The sequence below is a fragment of the Mastigoproctus giganteus genome, chromosome 3 (assembly GCF_048544385.1).
Source record: "Mastigoproctus giganteus isolate SK-2022 chromosome 3, ASM4854438v1, whole genome shotgun sequence".
Classification (NCBI taxonomy): domain Eukaryota; kingdom Metazoa; phylum Arthropoda; class Arachnida; order Uropygi; family Thelyphonidae; genus Mastigoproctus; species Mastigoproctus giganteus.
The window spans coordinates 230,422,392-230,442,899 of record NC_143577.1 but is presented as its reverse complement, the minus strand read 5'-3'; the positions used below and the strand labels follow the sequence as shown (position 1 = coordinate 230,442,899).

Genomic DNA, 20,508 nt, shown 5'->3' with positions numbered 1-20,508 from the left:
CTAATGGTAGCCAAGCATTCTGGTCTCTTTCCAAAGCTATTGGCCGCAACTTTTGCCCATCTCTGCTCCCACCTCTGTCCAAACCAGATGGTTCTGTTGTCACTTCAGCCAAGGATAAAGCTGACCTGCTAGCATCCCATTTTTCTTCCAACTCATGTATTAATGATCTTGGTAAAACACCTCCCACCATTCCCAATACGCTTCATTCAATGCCTCCTGTGGTCTTCCGTCAAAAGGATGTCAGAAGGATTTTGACGAATCTTGATGCTAAGAAAGCTCCAGGTCCTGATGGTATTTCTCCACTTGTTCTCAAAACCTGTGCTTCTGAACTTACTCCTATTATTTGCCGTCTTTTTTCACTTTCTTATTCCAAAGGTGTTTTCCCTTCTGCTTGGAAATTTGCTCATATCCAGCCAGTTCCTAAAAAGGGTGACAAATCTCTCCCATCCAATTATCGTCCTATTGCAATTACTTCTACTCTTTCTAAAGTAATGGAGAAATCAATTAACTGCCAACTCTTAAACTACCTAGATACCGTCTGTCTGATCAATGATCGCCAGTATGGATTCCATCAGTGTCGATCCACTGGTGATATTCTGGTTTATGTTACCCATTTATGGACTAATTCAATGGAAAGGTTCGGTAACACAAGTAGTTGCTCTTGACATCTCAAAGGCTTTCAATAGTGTTTGGCATAAAGGTCTTCTAAACAAGCTTCCATCTTATGGTTTGCCAACTGTTTTTAGTAATTGGTTATCCAGTTTTCTCTCTGATCGCTCACTGAGGGTGATGGTAGATGGCACTCTGTCTTCTAACTTCTCCACTAATGCTGGTGTCCCCCAAGGTTCAGTTATTTCCCCCACTCTTTTCCTCTTGTATATTAATGACCTTCTTCCATTGACCGGAAGTCCTATCCATAGTTTTGCCGATGATAGTACACTGCATTCTACTTTCCAATATGAGAAACCTTGCCCTGCTCAATCAGCTTCAACTTCTTGAATATCCGCTAACAATTCTTTAAATGCTGATCTCCAGGTAATCCTCCAGTGGGGCAAAGGCAACTTAGTTGTTTCCATCCTTCTAAAACTTAGTCTTGTCTCATATCTTACAAAAAGGATTCTTCTGCTCCTATGCTTATCTTTGGTGACACTCTGATTTCTAAGCAAAATGATATATCTCTTTTGGGGATTATCCTGACTTCTAATCTCTCTTGGCACAAACACATTATATATATATTGCTTCCTCTGCATCTAAAAATCTTGGTTTTCTCTTTCGCTCTCGGTGTTACTTTTCTTACAAACAGCTGCTCACTCTGTATAAATCGCAAATCCGCCCTGCCATGGAATATTGTTCCCACATATGGGATGGTGCCCCCAAAACCTCTCTCAGGCTTCTTGATTCCATTCAGAAGAGGGCAGTTAGGTTAATTAATGATTCATCTCTAACAGAGTCTCTCCACTCGCTGTCTCATAGAAGTACTGTTTCTGCTGCATGCCTCTTCTACAGATACTTCCATGGGCACTGTTCTTCTGAATTGGCTTCTATAATTCCCACTCTCTCTTTCAAAACAGTCCGAACACGTACTGCCACCAGACAACATCCATTTACTGTCCAACTTCAAACTCACAGAACCAACTTTTTATCTTCCTCGTTTATTCATTCAACTGCCGTTTTCTGGAACAACCTTCCTTCATACGTATTTCCTGAAATTTACGGTATACAGAAGTTCAAGTCCAATGTCAACAAATATCTTCTTTCGTCTTCTCAACCTACAACCCAAGCATGGTACTAATTACTATAGGTTCTAATATCTCTCGTGTTTGGGGTTTACATAAAAAAAAAAAAAAAAAACTTCCTTTCTTGAATCATTTGCCATTGCTACTAATAAAATTTAAGAGCTCTTGAGTACAACTGTTGAAGGTACAGATGAGCCCCTAGTGGTGTTGACACATTAAACAAAGTGATGAAGATTTTTTTCTTTTTCTTTTGTTAGTTATTGGTGCATCAGCTTCTGTGGCTATAATGCACCTCCCAAGGTTTTTGCAGTATTCTGATCCATGCCCGAGGCAGGATTCGAACCTTGACCTTTGGGTTGCCAGGCAGGCACTTACCCACCCGGCTAGCCCGGTCAACGTGATGAAGGTAATGGTGAGAAAAATCATAGCTCTCTAGAACACTGCTTTACTACAAAAATATTTTAACTTGTGGTAAATACATGGGCTGTGTTAGGATAACTAAGAGTAAGAACAGGTGCATGTACACCAATGCTCAGAGTATAGAAAATAAATTTCATGAATTTGAAGTGTTGTTTAGGACATCAAAGGTGAACATTGTTGGGATATCAGAGAGATGGTGTCACACAGATATAAGCAAAGTAGAATTTGAATATGGAGATTACAATGTGTAATCCCCAGAAAGGATAGACAGGACAGGAAGGAAGGAGGGATTATGCTGTTAGATAAGAAGCATGTAAAATCTAATGAAGTGCATCTAGTTGACATAGATGGACAGTGCAATGTTGGGTCAGTTTGATGTGACATAAGCACTGGGAAAGAAAAAATGAGAGTAGGAGTGTGCTATAGGCCTAATGACTCTGATGAGTACAACAAACAATTGTACAGAGAAACAGAGTGGGCCAGTAAATCAGAATGTCTTATAATGGGGGATTTTAACTTTCCAGATATTGACTGGAACTCGTCGATGGTCATTCACAAGCAAGACTTTTGTGGATTTTCGTCAGTCAACCAGAGGGAGTAATAATCTTAACCTGATTATCAGCAGTGATAATTCATGCATTCAGAATCTGCAGATAAAGAAACCACTAGTTGGCAGTGGTCACATTGTACTGATATGGGATTTACTTAAAGGAGTAACTTCTATCAGGGGGAAACGGAAGGGTTTTTGCTCTCGTAAAGGTCACTACAGTGGTCTCAGACAGTTTTTAAATTCTAATCAGTGAGACCAACTGATGATGTTATCAATGGCAATTTCAAAATGGGAAGCATTCAAGGATTTAATCTTGGAAGCTATTAGGCTTTTCATACCAACTAAAAAATACTGTTCAAGGTTTAGGCCTAAATGGATATCAGATGAACTAACAAGACTTGTGGCAGAGAAAATAAATGCATGGGATACATATAAATTATTAGTCACCACAGAAGCCTGTGGTAGATATAAGCTAGTCTGTAATCATGTCACTAAGCAGGTTAGGTACACGAAGGCAGAATACAAGAAATCTTTGGCAAAAAATGCAAAAAAAAAAAAAAAAAACAGCAAAGATTTCTTTACTTATATAGACTCTTGAACAGGCCCGAGCAAACTATTGCCCGCGGGCTGCATGCAGCCCGCAACACATTTTTGTGCGGCCCACGAGCTTTAATTGTATTTTCGAAAAAAGTTTACTTATTTTATGCCTTTTGCGACGCCTTGTTGAAAAATAAATTTGTATATGTAATACATTATAGAATTTTTGACTTCTAATTTGTTTTATCATCTCTGTATTATTCAAATTGAGATAGAATTTGAAATTGTGCACGAACCGGAGCGAGCCAACGGGCGCTTTTATAACGGTATAATTTGCAATTATAAACTAACCGCGCAAAACTACAGTAACAGACAACCGGTGATGACAACAACAGCTTTGCTGCGGTGGTGGAGTAATAGGATAGGACTGCTGACCGGCCACAGTTCCAATCTGTTTTCTCTAACGGTCAATCCGCAGTTAGTTTTTTTGCGTTATCTTCTGTTATCATCTTGGCGCCAGTAGCGATAAATTTTATGCCTTTTAAAAATGAATAGAAAACGAAAAATTCAACAAGAGCATCGTGTCTTCAATGAAAAGTGGAACACAAAATATTTTTTTGCTAACATTGATAACGAGACTATTTGTCTCATCTGCCGGGAGAATATCTCAGTGTTGAAAGAGTACAATATTAAAAGACATTTCACTACTAAACATTACGAATGTGGTGCCAATTTAACTCCGGAAGTGAGAACGAAAACTGCTGTATTGATTCAAAATTTATCTAGACAACAAAATGTGTTTACGCGGCTAACTAAGGAACAAGAAGCTACTGTAGAGGCAAGTTTTGTTATTTCTCAATTTCTCATATAATTGCAAAAAGCAACAAGCCTTTTTCTGATGGAAACTATATTAAAGAATGTATGACTGAAGCTTGTGGAATTATATGTCCTGACATTAAACACAAATTTGAGAATATAAGTTTATCTTGGCGAACCGTAGTAAGAATTGAATGTATCGATACAAATTTGAATGAGCAATTATTATCAGTATTAGAATCCATAACATGGTACTCAATAGCTCTCGACAAAAGTAACGACCAAAAGAATACTGCACAGTTATTAATTTTCATACGTGGATGTACCTCTAATTTTGAAATTATTAAAGAGCTTCTTTCAATGGAATCTCTTGAAGACCAAACAATGGGAGCTGATATATTTGGAAAAAAAATGCTTAACAAGATGTAATTTACAATGGAACAAAATGGTAAGCGTAACAACTGAGGGAGCACCAAGTTTGACAGGTAAAAATGTTGAAGCGTTAAAGAAAATTCAGGATAAAATTTGTGAAAATTATCCTGACACCTTGTGTTATTATCCTTTAATAACAAAAGATGTCACATCTTGTGTTATTAAACTAGTAAATTTAATACGATTGAGGGGCCTGAAACACAGACAATTTGTTAATTTTCTTCAAGATATTGAATTCAAGTACACAGATATTCCTTATCATAGCCAAATTCGATGGATTAGCTTAGGAAAAGTTCTTCGGCGAGTATGGGATCTTAAAGATGATATCATTCTATTTTTAAAATTGAAAAATATTATGGACTTTCCCGAATTAACTGATAATAATTGGATTTGTGATTTTGTGTTTATCCTGGACATCGTAACACACTTAAATAGTTTCAACACAGTGTTACAAGGGAAAAATTTATACGCCCATGATATGGTAAAAAGTTTGAATGGATTTCAATTAAAACTCTAGTTGTTCATTCGACATTTATTAATTAAAAAGGTACACCACTTTACAACAATGAAGTTGCTGAAGATCTCAGAAAATAAATTTGAAAAATATTCTTAAATTATCAACGCTTTTCACGAAGATTTGGCAACTTCCGAAAAATTGAGACAAGTTTGGCAATAGTGCACCACCCATTTTCAATAGAAATTCATAGTGCAACGAGTGAAGTAAAACTTCAGATTATAGATCTGCAGTGTGATACCGATTTAAGGGAATTGCACCGTCATGAGGAAATCTGTAAATTTTACAATACTCTTAATTCGGACACATTTGGAGAACTTAAAGATTTTACAGACCAGTTAGTTTAACTTCTGTTCCAGGTAAAATAATGGAGTCACTGGTTAAAGATGCATTGCAGGATCATCTAGACAAGACTGCAGCAATAATTCAGACACAGCATGGGTTTGTTAAGGGAAAGTCTTGTCTGACAAATCTGATAGGATATTATGATGTGGTTACAAAGGAACTGGATGCAAAAAATAATTTTGATATCATATATTTGGATTTCAGGAAAGCTTTTGACACTGTTGCGCATGGAAGACTACTGTACAAATTGGAGCAGAATGGTATTAAGGGTAAGTTGCTACAATGGATAAAAGGATGGTTAAGTGGGAGAAGACAGAGGGTGGTAATCAATGGGTGCTGCTCTTCGTAGACTAATGTTATTAGTGGAGTCCCACAGGGTTCGGTATTAGGTCCACTGTTGTTTTGTATATTTATCAATGATATTGATGAAGCTATATCAGACTTAATGTCGAAGTTTGCAGATGATACCAAGGTTGACAGGGTTGTTAATGACAATAATGGCAGTGTGCTACTGCAACAGGATCTAGATAATTTGGGCAGATGGGCTAAGAAGTGGCAACTGAAGTTTAACCTTGACAAATGCAAAGTACTGCATATGGGTAGAAGTAACCCCAGAGAAATGTACCAACTGTGTGGTACTACACTTAAGGTGGTAGAAAATGAAAAAGACCTGGGAGTAATTGTGCAGTCAGATATGAAGTTTTCTGAGCAATGCAGACAGGCTGCCAGGGCAGGTCATGAGGTTTTGTCAATGATATATAGGAATTTTGCTAGCAGGGAAAAGGAGGTGATTATCCCTCTGTATAAGGCAATGGTCAGGCCACCCCTTGAGTACTGCGTTCAGGTTTGGAGGCCTCATTTTAGGAAGGATGTAGATTTACTTGAGCGTGTACAGAGAAGGGCAACAAGATTGGTGAGGGAAATGAAGGGATCTTCTTACCAAGAGAGGCTTAAGTTCTGCAAATTGCAGTGGCTGGAGACTAGGCACCTGCGCGGTGATCTGTTTGTTGTTTGTTTGTTATTTGGTTTTTAGGAGCATTAGCAACTAAGGCCATATTGCTCCAGGATATGCGGTGGTCATTCCCTGACCTTTCCGCATCCTCCGTATTTGGTGGTGACGGGTTCGAACCCCGGTCTAATCAAGAAGCGTGTACTAGGCACTGCTGCTCCTTCCCACCTGGCTACGGAGGCGCCGCGCGGTGATCTGACTGAGGTATATAAGGCCTTGAATGGGTTGAGCACGCTGAATTCTGATGGGATCCTTCCACTTGTTCAGATTACGAACCTAAGGGGGCATAAATTCAAATTAAGAAAAGACAGATGTAGAATAGATGTGCGGAAATTTGCCTTTAGCCAGCGGGTTGTTAATTGCTGGAACAAACTTCCATCTGTCGTGGTGGAAGTTGATAGATTGAATAAATTTAAGGAGGAACTGGACAGGCATTTGGAGGCAATGGTGTGATTTTTTTTTTTTGGCTGATGCTGCATAAGCTCATACACTTGCTTTCTTGCATCACATGCCACTATTACTACTACTACTATTTTGCCCAAAAAATGTTGGTCATTTTTGGATCAACCTACATATGTGAACAAACATTTTCCATCATGAATCTAAATAAAAATTCTTTACGATCAAGCATCACCGATGAACATTTACAAGCAGTTTTAAGAATCTCAACTACAAAATTAGCACCCGAAATTAAAAAAAATGTTAAAAGATGTAAAACAGTTCCATTCATCTCATTAAATTCTTGGTTGTTAGAGAATAATTTTTTTTTATGTTATATTTCTTCTTCTTGTTAACAAATAATATATATCTAAAAAAAGTATTTTACGTGCGGCCCACCTTCTTTTTGACTTCCTATTGTGGCCTTTCAGCCAAAACGTTTGCCCAGGCCTGCTCTAGAAGGAAGGGGCTGAATCAGGTTGGGCCACTTGATATCGATGGTTCGACTGTTGATGATTCTGCTCAGGTAGCAGACAAACTGGATAAGTATTTTGCAGCTACATTCACATATGAGGAATTCTGTAGGGAAGTGGAGAACACAAGTTTATTAAATTCTAACAGGGAGCTTAATGATTTTGTAATATCTGAGAGCCAAGTGGAGGAGAAATTGTTGAAGTTAAATATAAGAAAGGCACCTGAGGTGGATGGGATCTGTCCAGTTATATTAAGGAGGCAGCAAAGGAAGTAAGCAAACCCTTAGCCATAATTAGAATTCAGCGTGTTCAACCCATTCAAGACCTTATACACCTCAATCAGATCACCACGCAGGTGTCTAGTCTCAAGCCACTGCAATTTGCAGAATTTAAGCCTCTCTTGGTAAGAGGATCCCTTCATTCACCTCAACAATCTTGTTTCCCTTCTACACACTAAAGCAAATCTACATCCTTCCTAAAATGAGGCCTCCAGACCTGTACGCAGTACTCAAGCTGTGACCTTGTTTTGTTATTTAGGAGCATTAGCAACTAAGCCATATTGCTCCGGGATATGCAGTGGTCATTCCTTGACCTTTCCGCATCCTCCGTACTTGGTGGTGACGGGTTCGAGCCCCGGTCTAATCAAGAAGCATGTGCTATGCACTGCTGCTCCTTCCCACCTGGCTATTGAGGCACCAGGTGTGGCCTGACCATTGCCTTATACAGAGGGACAATCACCTCCTTTTCCCTGCTAACAAAATTCCTATATATCATTGACAAAACCCCATGACCTGCCCTGGCAGCCTGTCTGCATTGCTCAGAAGACTTCATATCTGACTGCACAATTACTCCCAGGTCTTTTTCATTTTCTACCACCTTAAGGGTAGTACCACACAGTTGGTACGTTTCTCTGGGGATACTTCTGCCCATATGCAGTACTTTGCATTTATCAAGGTTAAACTTCAGTTGCCTCTTCTTAGCCCATCTGCAAAAATTTTCTAGATCCTGTTGCAGCAGCACACTGCCTTTACTGACATTAACAACCGTGCCAAACTTTGTATCTGCAAACTTCAACATTAAGCCTGATATACCTTCATCAATATCATTGATAAATATACAAAACAACAGTGGACCCAACACCGAACCCTGTGGACTCCACATTAGTCCACGAAGAGCAGCATCTATGATTACCACACCCTCTGTCTTCTCCCACTTAACCATCCTTTTATCCATTGTAGCAATTTACCCTTAATACCGTTCTGCTCCAATCTGTACAATAGTCTTCCATGTGCAACAATAGTAGTAGTAGTGGCATGTGATGCAAGAAAGCAAGTGTATGAGCTTATGCAGCATCAGCCAAAAAAAAAAAAAAAAAACTCACACCATTCCCTCCAAATGGCTGTCCAGTTCCACCTTAAATTTATTTAACCTATCAACTTCCACAACGACAGATGAAAGTTTTTTCCAGCAATTAACCACCCGTTGGCTAAAGGCAAATTTCTGCACATCTATTCCACGTCTGTCTTTTCTTAATTTGAATTTATGCCACCTTAGGTTCGTAATCTGAACAAGTGGAAGGAACCCATCAGAATTCAGCATGCTCAACCCATTCAAGGCCTTATACACCTCAATCAGATCACAGTGCAGGTGCCTAGTCTCCAGCCACTGCAATTTGCAGAACTTAGATCTCTCTTGATAAGAGGATCCCTTCATTCCCTTCACCAATCTTGTTGCCCTTCTCTGTACACGCTCAAGTAAATCTACATCCTTCTTAAAATGAGGCCTCCAGACCTGTACGCAGTATTCAAGGCGTGGCCTGACCATTGCCTTATACAGAGGGATAATTACCTCCTTTTCCCTACTAGCAAAATTCCTATATATCAATGACAAAACCCCATGACCTGCCCTGGCATCCTGTCTGCATTGTTCAGAAAACTTCATATCTGACTACACAATTACTCCCAGGTCTTTTTCATTTTCTACCACCTTAAGTGTAGTACCACACAATTGGTACGTTTCTCTGGGGTTACTTCTACCCATATGCAGTACTTTGCATTTGTCAAGGTTAAACTTCAGTTGCCACTTCTTAGCCCATCTGCCCAAATTATCTAGATCCTGTTGCAGTAGCACACTGCCATTACTGTCATTAACAACCCTGTCAACCTTTGTATCATCTGCAAACTTTGACATTAAGCCTGATATACCTTCATCAATATCATTGATAAATATACAAAACAATGGTGGACCTAACACCGAACCCTGTGGGACTCCACTAATAACATTAGTCCAAGAAGAGCAGCACCCATTGATTACCACCCTCTGTCTTCTCCCACTTAACCATCCTTTTATCCATTGTAGCAACTTACCCTTAATACCATTCTGCTCCAATTTGTACAATAGTCTTCCATGCGCAACAGTGTTAAAAGCTTTCCTGAAATCCAAATATATGATATCAAAATTATTTTTTGCATCCAGTTCCTTTGTAACCCACATCAGTACACTGTTATCACTGCCGCCTAGTGGTTCCTTTATCTGCAAATTCTTAATACACGAATGATCACTGCTGATAACCAGATCAAGAGTATTACTTTCTCTGGTTGCCTCTCGAACATGCTGTTGCAGAAAACAATCATCCAATAAATCCACAAAAGTCTGACAGTGTAAAAAGCTTTCCTGAAATCCAAATATATGATATCAAAATTATTTTTTGCATCCAGTTCCTTTGTAACCACATCATAATATCCTATCAAATTTGTCAGACAAGACTTTCCCTTAACAAACCCATGCTGTGTCTGAATTATTGCTGCAGTCTTGTCTAGATGATCCTGCAATGCATCTTTAACCAGTGACTCCATTATTTTACCCGGAACAGAAGTTAAACTAACTGGTCTGTAATTACTCGTGTGACCCTTCGATCCCCCTTTGTGAATTGGGGATACATTTGCACATCTCCAGTCCGTGAGAACCTCCCTGATTCCAAGGATGCTCTCATAATTATGGCTAAGGGTTTGTTTAGTTGCTTTGCCGCCTCCTTTAATATAACTGGATAGATCCCATCCACCCCAGGTGCCTTTCTTATGTTTAACTTCAACAATTTCTCCTCCACTTTGCTCTCAGTTATTACAAAATCATTAAGTATTCTGCTACAATTTGATAACCTTCTGCCATTTTCAAAACTTAATAATTCCTCATGTGTGAATGTAGATGCAAAATACTCATTCAGTTTGTTTGCTATCTGAGCAGGATCATCAAAAGTCAAACCATTGATGTCAAGTGGACCAAGCAGATTCATCCCCTTCCTTTTAGAGTTTATATAAGTAAAGAAATCCTTGCTGTTTTTCTTAGCATCTTTTGCCAAGGATTTCTCGTAATCTGCCTTCGCCTGCCTAACCTCCTTTGGTATATCAGGATTAATGTCCAAGTTTGCAGATGATACAAAGGTTGGCAAGGTTAACGATAGTAAAGTCAGTATGCTACTCCAACTGGATCTAGATAAGTCGGACAAATGGGCTGAAAAGTGGCAAGTGAAGTTTAACATTCACAAATGCAAAGTACTGCATATGGGTAACAATAACTGATGATAAACGTTATCATCAGTTATCAAACTGTTTGGTACTACACTCAGGGAGGTGGAAAGTGAAAAAGACCTGGGGGTAATTTTGCAGTCAAATATGAAATTTGGTGAGCAGTGCAGATGGGCTGCCAGGACAGGTCATGGAGTCTTGTCAATGATATATAGGAATTTTGCTAGCAGGGACAGGAAGGTGATTATCCCATTATACAAGGCAATGGTCAGGCCACACCTAGAGTACTGTGTACAAGTCTGGAGTTCCTCATTTTAGGAAGGATGTAGCGGTGCTAGAATGAGTACAAAGAAGGGCAACAAGATTGATGAGGGGAACAAAGGGGTGCTCTTACAAAGAAAGGCTTAAGTTCTGCAAATTGCAGTGCCTAGAGAGTAGGCACCTGCGAGGTGATCTGATTGAAGTGTATAAGGCCTTGAATGGGTTGAGAAAGCTGAATGCTGATGGGATTCTTCCTCTTGCTCAGATTAAGAACCTGAGGGGGCATAGATTCAAATTGAGGAAAGATAGTTGTAGAATAGATCTGCGGAAATTTGCCTTTAGCCAACGGGTGGTTGATTGGTGGAACAGACTTCAATCTTTTGTTGTGGAAGTTGATAGCCTAAATAAATTTAAGGCTGAGCTGAACAGGCATTTGGAATGAATGGAGTGGTGAAATGGGAGGATTTTTTTTTTTGGCTGATGCTGCATAAGCTTGCTTTCTTGCATCGCATGCCTCTACTTACCAAAGCATAATGACCTCTGTACACGGACGTGCAGTGCATTGGATCGAGGAGTCATGTTCAAATTTTAAAATGCTGAAAAATATTTTTAAATGTCTTTTTCTTTTAAATGTTATGTTTGAAAAGTTGGCAAAATATTTAAAAGAAACAAGTAAGTTGCTTTTTTAAGCCAGAAGAGAGGTACATAAACAGAGACTTCCTGCATTTGTGTGGATAACATGTCTAGAATTATCAGATTGCATAGCCTGTTTAGAATTTCATTTGCTAGAAGTTTGTGATTAAGTTCTTTTTCTGGATTAATTTTCCTTCTTTCAAAACTTTTGGATCGTTAACTGGATATGAACATTAGTCAGTGTCACTTGCTAGTGATTGCTTGTACTTTGACATTTGGTAACTCTGAGAAGTCCACTTGATATAGACAGTTCGATTACTGATGAATCTGCTGAGGTAACTAACAAACTGAATGAGTATTTTGCATCTACATTCACACTTTAGGAAGTCTGTAGGGAAGTGGAGGAAGCTTATCAAACTCTAGCAGGGAACTAAATGACTTTGTAATAACCGAGCAAAGTGGAGGAAAAATTGTTGAAATTGACATAAAAAAGGCACGTGGGGTGGATGGTATCTATCCAGTTATATTAAAGGAGGCAGCAAAGGAAATAAGCAAACTATTAACCATAATTATGAAAGTTTTCTTGGACTCAGGGGAGGTCACCATGGACTGGAGATATGCAAATGTGTCCCAAATTCACAAAGGGGGATCAAAGGGTGACACGAGTAATTACAGATCTGTTAATTTAACTTTGGTTCCAGAGAAAATAATGGAGTCACTGGTTAAAGAAGCACTGCAGGATCATCTAGACAAAAATACAGTTATAGTTCAGACACAGCATGGATTTGTTAACAGGAAGTCTTGTCTAACAAATTTGGTTGGATACTATGATGCGATCACAAAGGAACTGGATGCAAAAAATAATTTTGATATCATATACTTGGATTTCAGGAAAGCTTTTGATACTGTTGCACAGGGAAGACTACTGTACAGATTGGAGCAGTATGGCATTAAGGGCAAGTTGCTATAATGGATAAAAGGATGAATGAGTGGGAGAAGACAGAGAGTGGTTATTGATTGGCACTGCTGTTCTTCGACTAATGTTATTAGTAGAGTCCCCCAGGGTTCGGTGTTGGGAAAAGTGTTCTTTTCTGTATTTATCAATGATATTGATGAAGGAATAACAAAGTTAATGTCTAAGTTTGCAGATGATATGAAGGTTGGCAGGGTTGTCAATGACAGTAATGATACTATACTACTGTAACAGGATCTAGAAAAGTTGAGAAGATGGGGTAAGAGGTGGAAACTCAATTTTAACATTGACAAATGTAAAGTAATAGATATGGGTGGCAGTAACCTCAGAGTAATTTACCATGTGGTACTACACTTTGGGTAGTAGACAGGAAAAGGATCTGGGGGTAATTGTGCAGTCAGATATGAAGTTTTTTCGGCAGTGCAGACAGGCTGCAAGAGTAGCTCATGGTGTCTTGTCAATGATATATACAGAAATTTTGCTAGCATAGATAAGGAGGTGATTGTCCCCTTGTATAAGGCAATGATCGGGTCACACCTTGAGTACTGCATACAGGTCTGGAGGCCTCATTTTAGGATGTAGAGCTGCAGGAACACGTACAGAGAAAGGCAATGAGATTGGTTAGTGGAACAAGGGGTTGCTGTTACCAAGAAAGACTTAAGTTCTGTAAATTGAAGCATCTGGAGATGAGGTAATCTAACTGAGGTGTAAAAAAAAACTGCAGGCATTATCAACCCACTGCAGGATGGAAGCCTCCTCAACAATTCATGCTGAGGGAATTTATCATAATCTGCCACGCTGGTCCGGTGCGGGTTGGCAAATCGACCTTATTTAACAGTCAGGGGCTTGAACCCTGGTCTACTCAAAGAGCGTGTGCTACTGCACTCCCACTCCTGACCACTCGGCTATGGAGGGCTTAGGCCTTAAATGGTTTGAGCAAGCTCAATGCTGATGGGATTCTTCCTCTTGCTCAGGTTACTCACCTCAGGGGACATAAATTCAAATTGAGGAAAGACAATGGTGGAATAGATTGTCTGGAAATTTGCCTTTAGCCAGTGGATGGTTGATAGTTGGAACAAACTTCCATTTGTCGTAGTGGAGGTCAAAAACTTAAAATAAATTCAAGGCAGAACTAGACAAGCATTTGGAGTGAAAGGATGGGTGAAATGGGAAGTTTTTTTTTTTTTTTTCTTTTTTGGTTGATGCTATATAAGCTTGCTTTCCTGCATCATATGACTCTACTATGCTAATGCAATAAACCTAGGTGTTTTTACTTTTTCAGCCAACTCACAAAAACCATGACTGTGATAGCTTTAGTTTAACAAATGCTCTCTCTAGCTGCATTTGGGAAAAATCAGACATTTTCATTTATGCTAATTAGAACTACATTAATATTTATTATATTAATTAGTATATTAATTTAGTAATATTAAGTTTAGTCTATTAATATTTACACTAATTAGAATACATAGTGCCTACTGTCCAATCAAATCATCAATTAATATTATCTACTGAAACAAAATGACAAAAACTTAATATGATGAACACACTAATCAAAATGCTTCACCTGAAAAACAAACAAAAATATGTTTATGAATGAAAATCAAATTACCTTGGTCGGCATTCCCATACAGAATTTTTAAAAATAATTAAACACCCATCCAAGTTCAGTGTTTTCAGCCCACTTTCTTCAAATGAATTCTCTCTTTTTGTACACTCCTCTTGATTTTCTTCAGAGGATGTAGCATCCATTTGGTTGCTTTTAACTTGTCTTTCCTCTCTGCCTTGTTTTGTTTTATTTTTCATATTAGAATCCACATTAAAATTAACAAATTTTGGCATATCCCATAATTCTTTCTGTTGGCTAAATGATGAAATCGTCTGCTTATTCCATCTTTTAATGTAATGGTGAAATGATCTCCTGTAGATTGCTTGAATCTTATTAAGGTTAGCAAAATGTTGGATTTCAGCATCCCAAACTTCTTTCTAGAAATAACATAAGAATAATTCATAAATACAAAACAAACAATAATTAACTAATTATCTAAATTAATTAATAAAATTATATATTGCTTTTCTAATTTAATTTTTAATTAAAATTACCTTTTACAAATTATTTTATTTTTCTATAAAATGATGGTTTATTTCTTTAATGTTATGTATAATCTTTGTATATTTCAGTGACCAGATTATGAAAATCTTCTGCTAGTAACACAGATTTATCAGTTTTATTTGATAACATTCAAAAGTGTCCATTACACTGTATGTATTTTGAATGGAATTCATATATGTGCAGTGTAACAAAATTAAAATATTGGATATTAATGGAAATTAAGATATTGGAAAAAAAATCATATTAAAAGAGTAGAAATGTAAAATTCTAAATATATATTAAATACACATATATATAAACTAAGGTGATTATTTTGCATAAAGCATGAGGCTACCCGTAACATTCACTAATGAATGGGTTAGTGCCATTGCACCATGTTTTGTTCGTAGCAAACTGTCGAATTAAAATGATTAAAATGCTGAATTAAAATTAAAATGATGCCAAACTGTTGGCATCATTTTAATTATATCTCATATTGTGAATAACTTCACAACGAATTGCCATGGTATTGCACCACCTCAAATAAGTAATGCTTCACCAAGAAGACTAATTACTTATTCTTGGTGGATACCACCACTCAGATGGTACTGTTTCAAGGCTTGTTTGGCCTCTCCTCAGTGAGCTGATAGGTACCCCGATGTTCCAATCGTAACAATCCAGTTATGAAGTTTAACTCCACAATATGAGAGATGCCTGATGGTGTGCAATAGTATAAACTAAGGTGATTAATTTTCATAAAGCATGAGACTACACGTAAGATTTACTAATGAATGAGTTAGTACCATTGCACCATGTTTTGTTCATAGTGAACTGCCAAAGTAGATAATTGGAATCGTTTTAATTGTATCTCATATTGTGAATACCTTCACGAGTTGACATGATATTGTACTACCTCAAGTAAGTAATGCTTCACCAATGGAGAAGACTAATGTTACTTATTCTCGGCGGATACCACCACCCAGACGGCACCATTTCAAGGCTTGTTGGTCTCTCCTCAGTGGGCGCACTATTGCACACCATCAGGTATCTCTCATATTGTGGAGTTAAACTTCATAATTGGATTGTCATGACTGCAACACCAGTGTACCTACCCACTCACTGGGGAGCAGCCAACAAGCCTTGAAATAGTTTTCGTCTGTGTGATGGTATCCATGAGAATAAGTAACATGAGTCTTCATCATCGGTGAAGCATTACTTTTTCGAGGTAAGGCAATACTATGGCAACTCGTGAAGCTATTCACAATATGAGATACAATTAAAACGATGCCAATTATCTACTTCGGCAGTTCACTATGAACAAAACACGATACAATGGCACTAACCCGATATATAAAAATGAAACTTCTGGTGTCCAACTAAATCAGGGAATACTTTCTGGTGCTCTACAATTTACTAAAGATTAAGAAATATTGATACAGATGAATCATACAAAAAAATCCAATGACTTCAATTTTCTACTCAATTAATCTCCTATACTCCAAAACATTCAGGATTCTCCTACCAATTCATCTTCTATGACTCTCACTCTCTCTCTCATTTATTATTACATAAAATTATATTTTGTAATATTTAAGACCAAATGCTATCCTTCATATATAACTAACTACGTGCAACTAGCTTTGTAACTGTACCCCTTCCTGTGTATTGATCTTTGATTGCTAGAATCAGCTGGTTCCATATACACTGATAGTATGTATAAAATAAAATTTTCTAGAAAGCCAGTTATGATTAATTTCTATATGGTTATTTTTACCTATTCATAATTTTTAGCATTTTAAAATAGCATCTGCACCTTATGGTTTTCATATTTGTAAAGCAATTTTTTATTCTTAGAGCTGTTTCTAATTTCTAAATCCTAAATCTAAACTCCTAAATCTCAGCAAAGAAAATAAAAACATGATTATAATTTGATATGCTTTGACAAAAAATTGCACTTGCTCTATGCTAAATTTAATTATCACAGTATTCTAAGCAAATTCTAGTAGTGCAGTGTGACCACTTCTAACCAGCTAAATTTTAACTGGAACTCGGGAGCCATTTTTAAATGTGAAAAATTCTGGGCCTGCTTCTAAAGAGGGATTAACATGCAATGCCCATTATACCTGGAATGAAATACAATAAAACCTCGATTTAACAGACTAATAGGGGAGAAGGAGTGTCCATTAATGCCGAAAGTCCATTAAATCGAATGCAACCATTTGTTCTTAATGTAAAAAAAAAGCTTTACTACAATGTACAGTACTGTACAATATAAAATTATTAAATTATAATAAAGAATATGTAATATTCTGTTGTAAATATAAAATGTTGCAATTTGGCCTTGGATTTATGGATATCACAAACAGTTTGTTTTTTACGCTGTAAATTTCACAAACATGTGCTACTGAGACACTTTGCTCTAATTTCTCAATTAGCTCTAATTTCTGTGCCACACTTAAGTTCACACGCTTTCTTTTAATTCCTCTATCACTTGATGCCATTTTAAATTGTAAGGATTGCAAAATTATTTAATAAATAAAGTCACAATTCAAAAATCACAGAAACACTCTGCATACAACCTGACCACACAATAACTTGAGGCAAACTGAGACTGAAACAAAGCGAGTCGGTAGACCTGCAGTTTGGTGTCCCGAATTACATTCAGCTCGCAAGTCACCGCCTGCTCTTATCTGTTATCTGGGAAAACAGCCTATTTGAACACATTTTCAGAAAGAATAAAAAACAATTTCCTCAATTTGATTATAAAAATAAAAGTAGGTAATTATCAAAATAATAATGGAAATGGGTAATTATTATTAATTTTTAATTAATAATAACACTGAAGTTTTGTATAACCTAAATAAAATAATATGGTCGAGATTAATATGTACATTACTGTATTATTTGTCCAGTCTGTTAAATCTGAAATACGTTATATCGGGGTCTGTTAAATCGAGGGTTTACTGTGTGTATATATATATACAGGATGATTCACTACCAGTGCGACAAACTTGCAGGAGGTGTAGGGGGCACAAAGACAAATCGGAATCACATAGCATTGCAGGGTCCGAAATGGCTTCATCATGCAGTAGAGGACGTTGAACGGAAGGTCGCATGAACAGCGATCCTGCTGGAAGTCAGCATTTGCGAACCGTTTCTGTTGAAGAAACCAAGTAGCAAAAGTCCTCCGGAGTAGATAATCTGCAGGCTCCAATGATTGGACGCATTGCAGATGGTATGAACTCATTTGGTTTGTTGACAGTATCCTCCATACAGTGGATTGGGAAATACCCAATCGCTGGTCTATCACTCGAGTACTCGTACTCGGATTGCCTTCTGCAGGCCGTAGGACATTCTCCTCCTTGTCTGGCATCCTCGTTGTTCTCGATTCATGGTACCTCTCGTGAAACAACCAGTCTCACATAACCTTCTGTGCACACGTGCGAAAATCGTATGATGAGGAGCACGCCTGTGCGGGAAACGTTCCTTGTACAAGCACAGAGCGGTGTGCCCGTTACAGTCCGCAGCTCCATACGCGAGGTGCATTTCGGCCAGTTCAACGTTTGAATACTCATCCATCCTACTGCCTCAGCAACCGGTTCAAAAATGCTGACTTCCAGCGGGATTGCTGTTCACGCGACCTCCCGTTCAACGTCCTCTACCGCATGATGAAGGCATTTTGGACCCTGCAATGCTATGGATTCCGATTCGTCTTTGTGCCCCCTACACCTCCTGCAAGTTTGTCGCACTGGTAGTGAATCACCCTGTATGTGTGTATATATATATATATGTGTGTGTGTGTGTGTGTAGACATACATATACACCGATGAGCCAAAACATTATGACCAGCGAGTCGTTATGCAAATCGAAGCAACTGTAGGTGAACTATGGCGCATGAGCGGGTCAGGACATGGTATAAAAAACACCTGATACTGAGCTCCGTTAATCAGTGTTACTCGTTCTTCAGATGGGAAAAGCAGCGGACTTAAGCGAGTGTGACAAAGGTCAAATTGTAATGGCCAGACAACAGGGTCAGAGCATATCCAAAACGGCACGGCTGGTGGGGTGCACATGGCCAGTCGTGGTTAGTACCTACCGAAAGTGGTCCGAGGAGGGGGAACCCATGAACTGCCGGCAAGGTGTTAGATGACCATAACTCATCAACGCTCGAGTTAGCGAAGGCTCTCCCGGATAGTACGTGGCAACAGAACAGCGAGTGTGACGCAACTCGCCGGTAATTGGAATGCTGGTGACAGGAGTAATGTGTCATAACACACAGTACATTGAACCCTGCTGAAAATGGGGCTGCGTAGCTGCAGGCCGCTCTGAGTGCCCATGCTAACCATGGTTCACCGGCGACAGCACCTACAATGGGCATGTGAGCATGGAAGAAGGTTGTCTGGTCCGACGAATCACGTTTCCTGTTGCATCATGTGGATGGCTGGTACATGTGCATCGTTTACCTGGGGAAGTGATGGCACCTGGATACACCGTGGGATGAAAACATGTCGGTGGCGGTGGTGTCATGCTTTGGGCGATGTTCTGCTGGGATACGCTGGGTCCAGTCATCCATGTGCTGGGCACTCTGACGTCTACCACCTATCTAAACATCACTGCTGACCAGGCACACCCTTTCATGGCAATGGTCTTCCCCTCTGGCGATGCCATCTTTCAGCAGGATAATGTGCCATGCCCATCCAGCATCTCTGGTTTGTGTTGGAACAGCAACTCCAATCTGTGGTGTCTCAACCACAGACCTTACATATAAAATGCATAAAAACTGATCAATAATCAGCTTTTATGGATTTTATATAGTAACTATTTATTTTTTGCAACTGCAATGAAATAATTAACACCACTCGTGTGCTTGCTCATGCTCGCTCGCTCGCTCGCGCTCTCTCTCTCTCTCTCTCTCTCTCTAGCTGAAAGAAATTAGATGTCATGAATTAATTTACCTTCTTTGAACTCTCAGCAAGAACTTCTGCAAACTTACGGGACAGCAAAGTCAGCTTATAAGAGCTTTCATCTTCATCACTATTTTCTTTCTGGGTAATAAATATTAACTTATCTGTTAAAATAATGTTTTCACAACCAGGAGGTACATGATATGAAAATAAATGCATCTGATCTAGATCTCCTTCTAGTACCTAAAAAAAAAAAAAAAAAAAAAAAAAAAGAGAGAGAGAATATATGTTGTGAATTAATCATTTTTTGAAAAACTATGGAAATTAATTTGCAGTTAAGAAAAATATAACATTTTCTTATTTTACAGAGTAAAATTCAACCATAATTTTATTTTTTAATGGTAACTGCAATCACAAAATAGTTACAGAACTGCAATACTCTTAGTAACATGAATGGACTGAGTGCTGTCAAAAAAACCATACCAGTTGAAAATCTCAGTAGGTTCCTGACTGTGGAACACTGGATCCTGAGGTGGCTAACCACTACCTAGGAAACACGTTTACCACCTCTAGAAGTACCCTTCAAGCAAATCTAGATTGGGTACCCTGGCAACTGATACTAATCAAAATGAACATTGCTAAGGCCTCCGTAGCCAAGTGGTCAGGAGCAGGAGTGCAGTAGCACACGCTCTTTGAGTAGACCGGGGTTCAAAGCTGCTGACTGCTAAATACAGTCGATCTGCCAACCCGCACTGGACCAGCGTGGGCAATTATAGTCCATTTCCCTCAGCATGAATTGTTGAGGGGGCTTCCATCCTGCAGTGGGTTGATAATGGCTGCAGGTTACCCTC

General features: G+C 38.5%; 1 protein-coding gene across 1 annotated transcript in view; it reads right to left on the bottom strand.

Moving 5' to 3' along the window:
• LOC150088829 (uncharacterized) overlaps positions 1-20,508 on the bottom strand; it is a 247,355-nt gene that overhangs the window by 170,058 nt on the left and 56,789 nt on the right. The window contains exons 9-10 of the mRNA XM_090370333.1: positions 19,709-19,900; positions 14,274-14,647 (exon numbers count right to left, since the gene is read on the bottom strand). Coding sequence (XP_090226459.1) covers positions 14,274-14,647; positions 19,709-19,900 — 566 coding nt within the window. The remainder of the gene's footprint in view (positions 1-14,273; positions 14,648-19,708; positions 19,901-20,508) is intronic.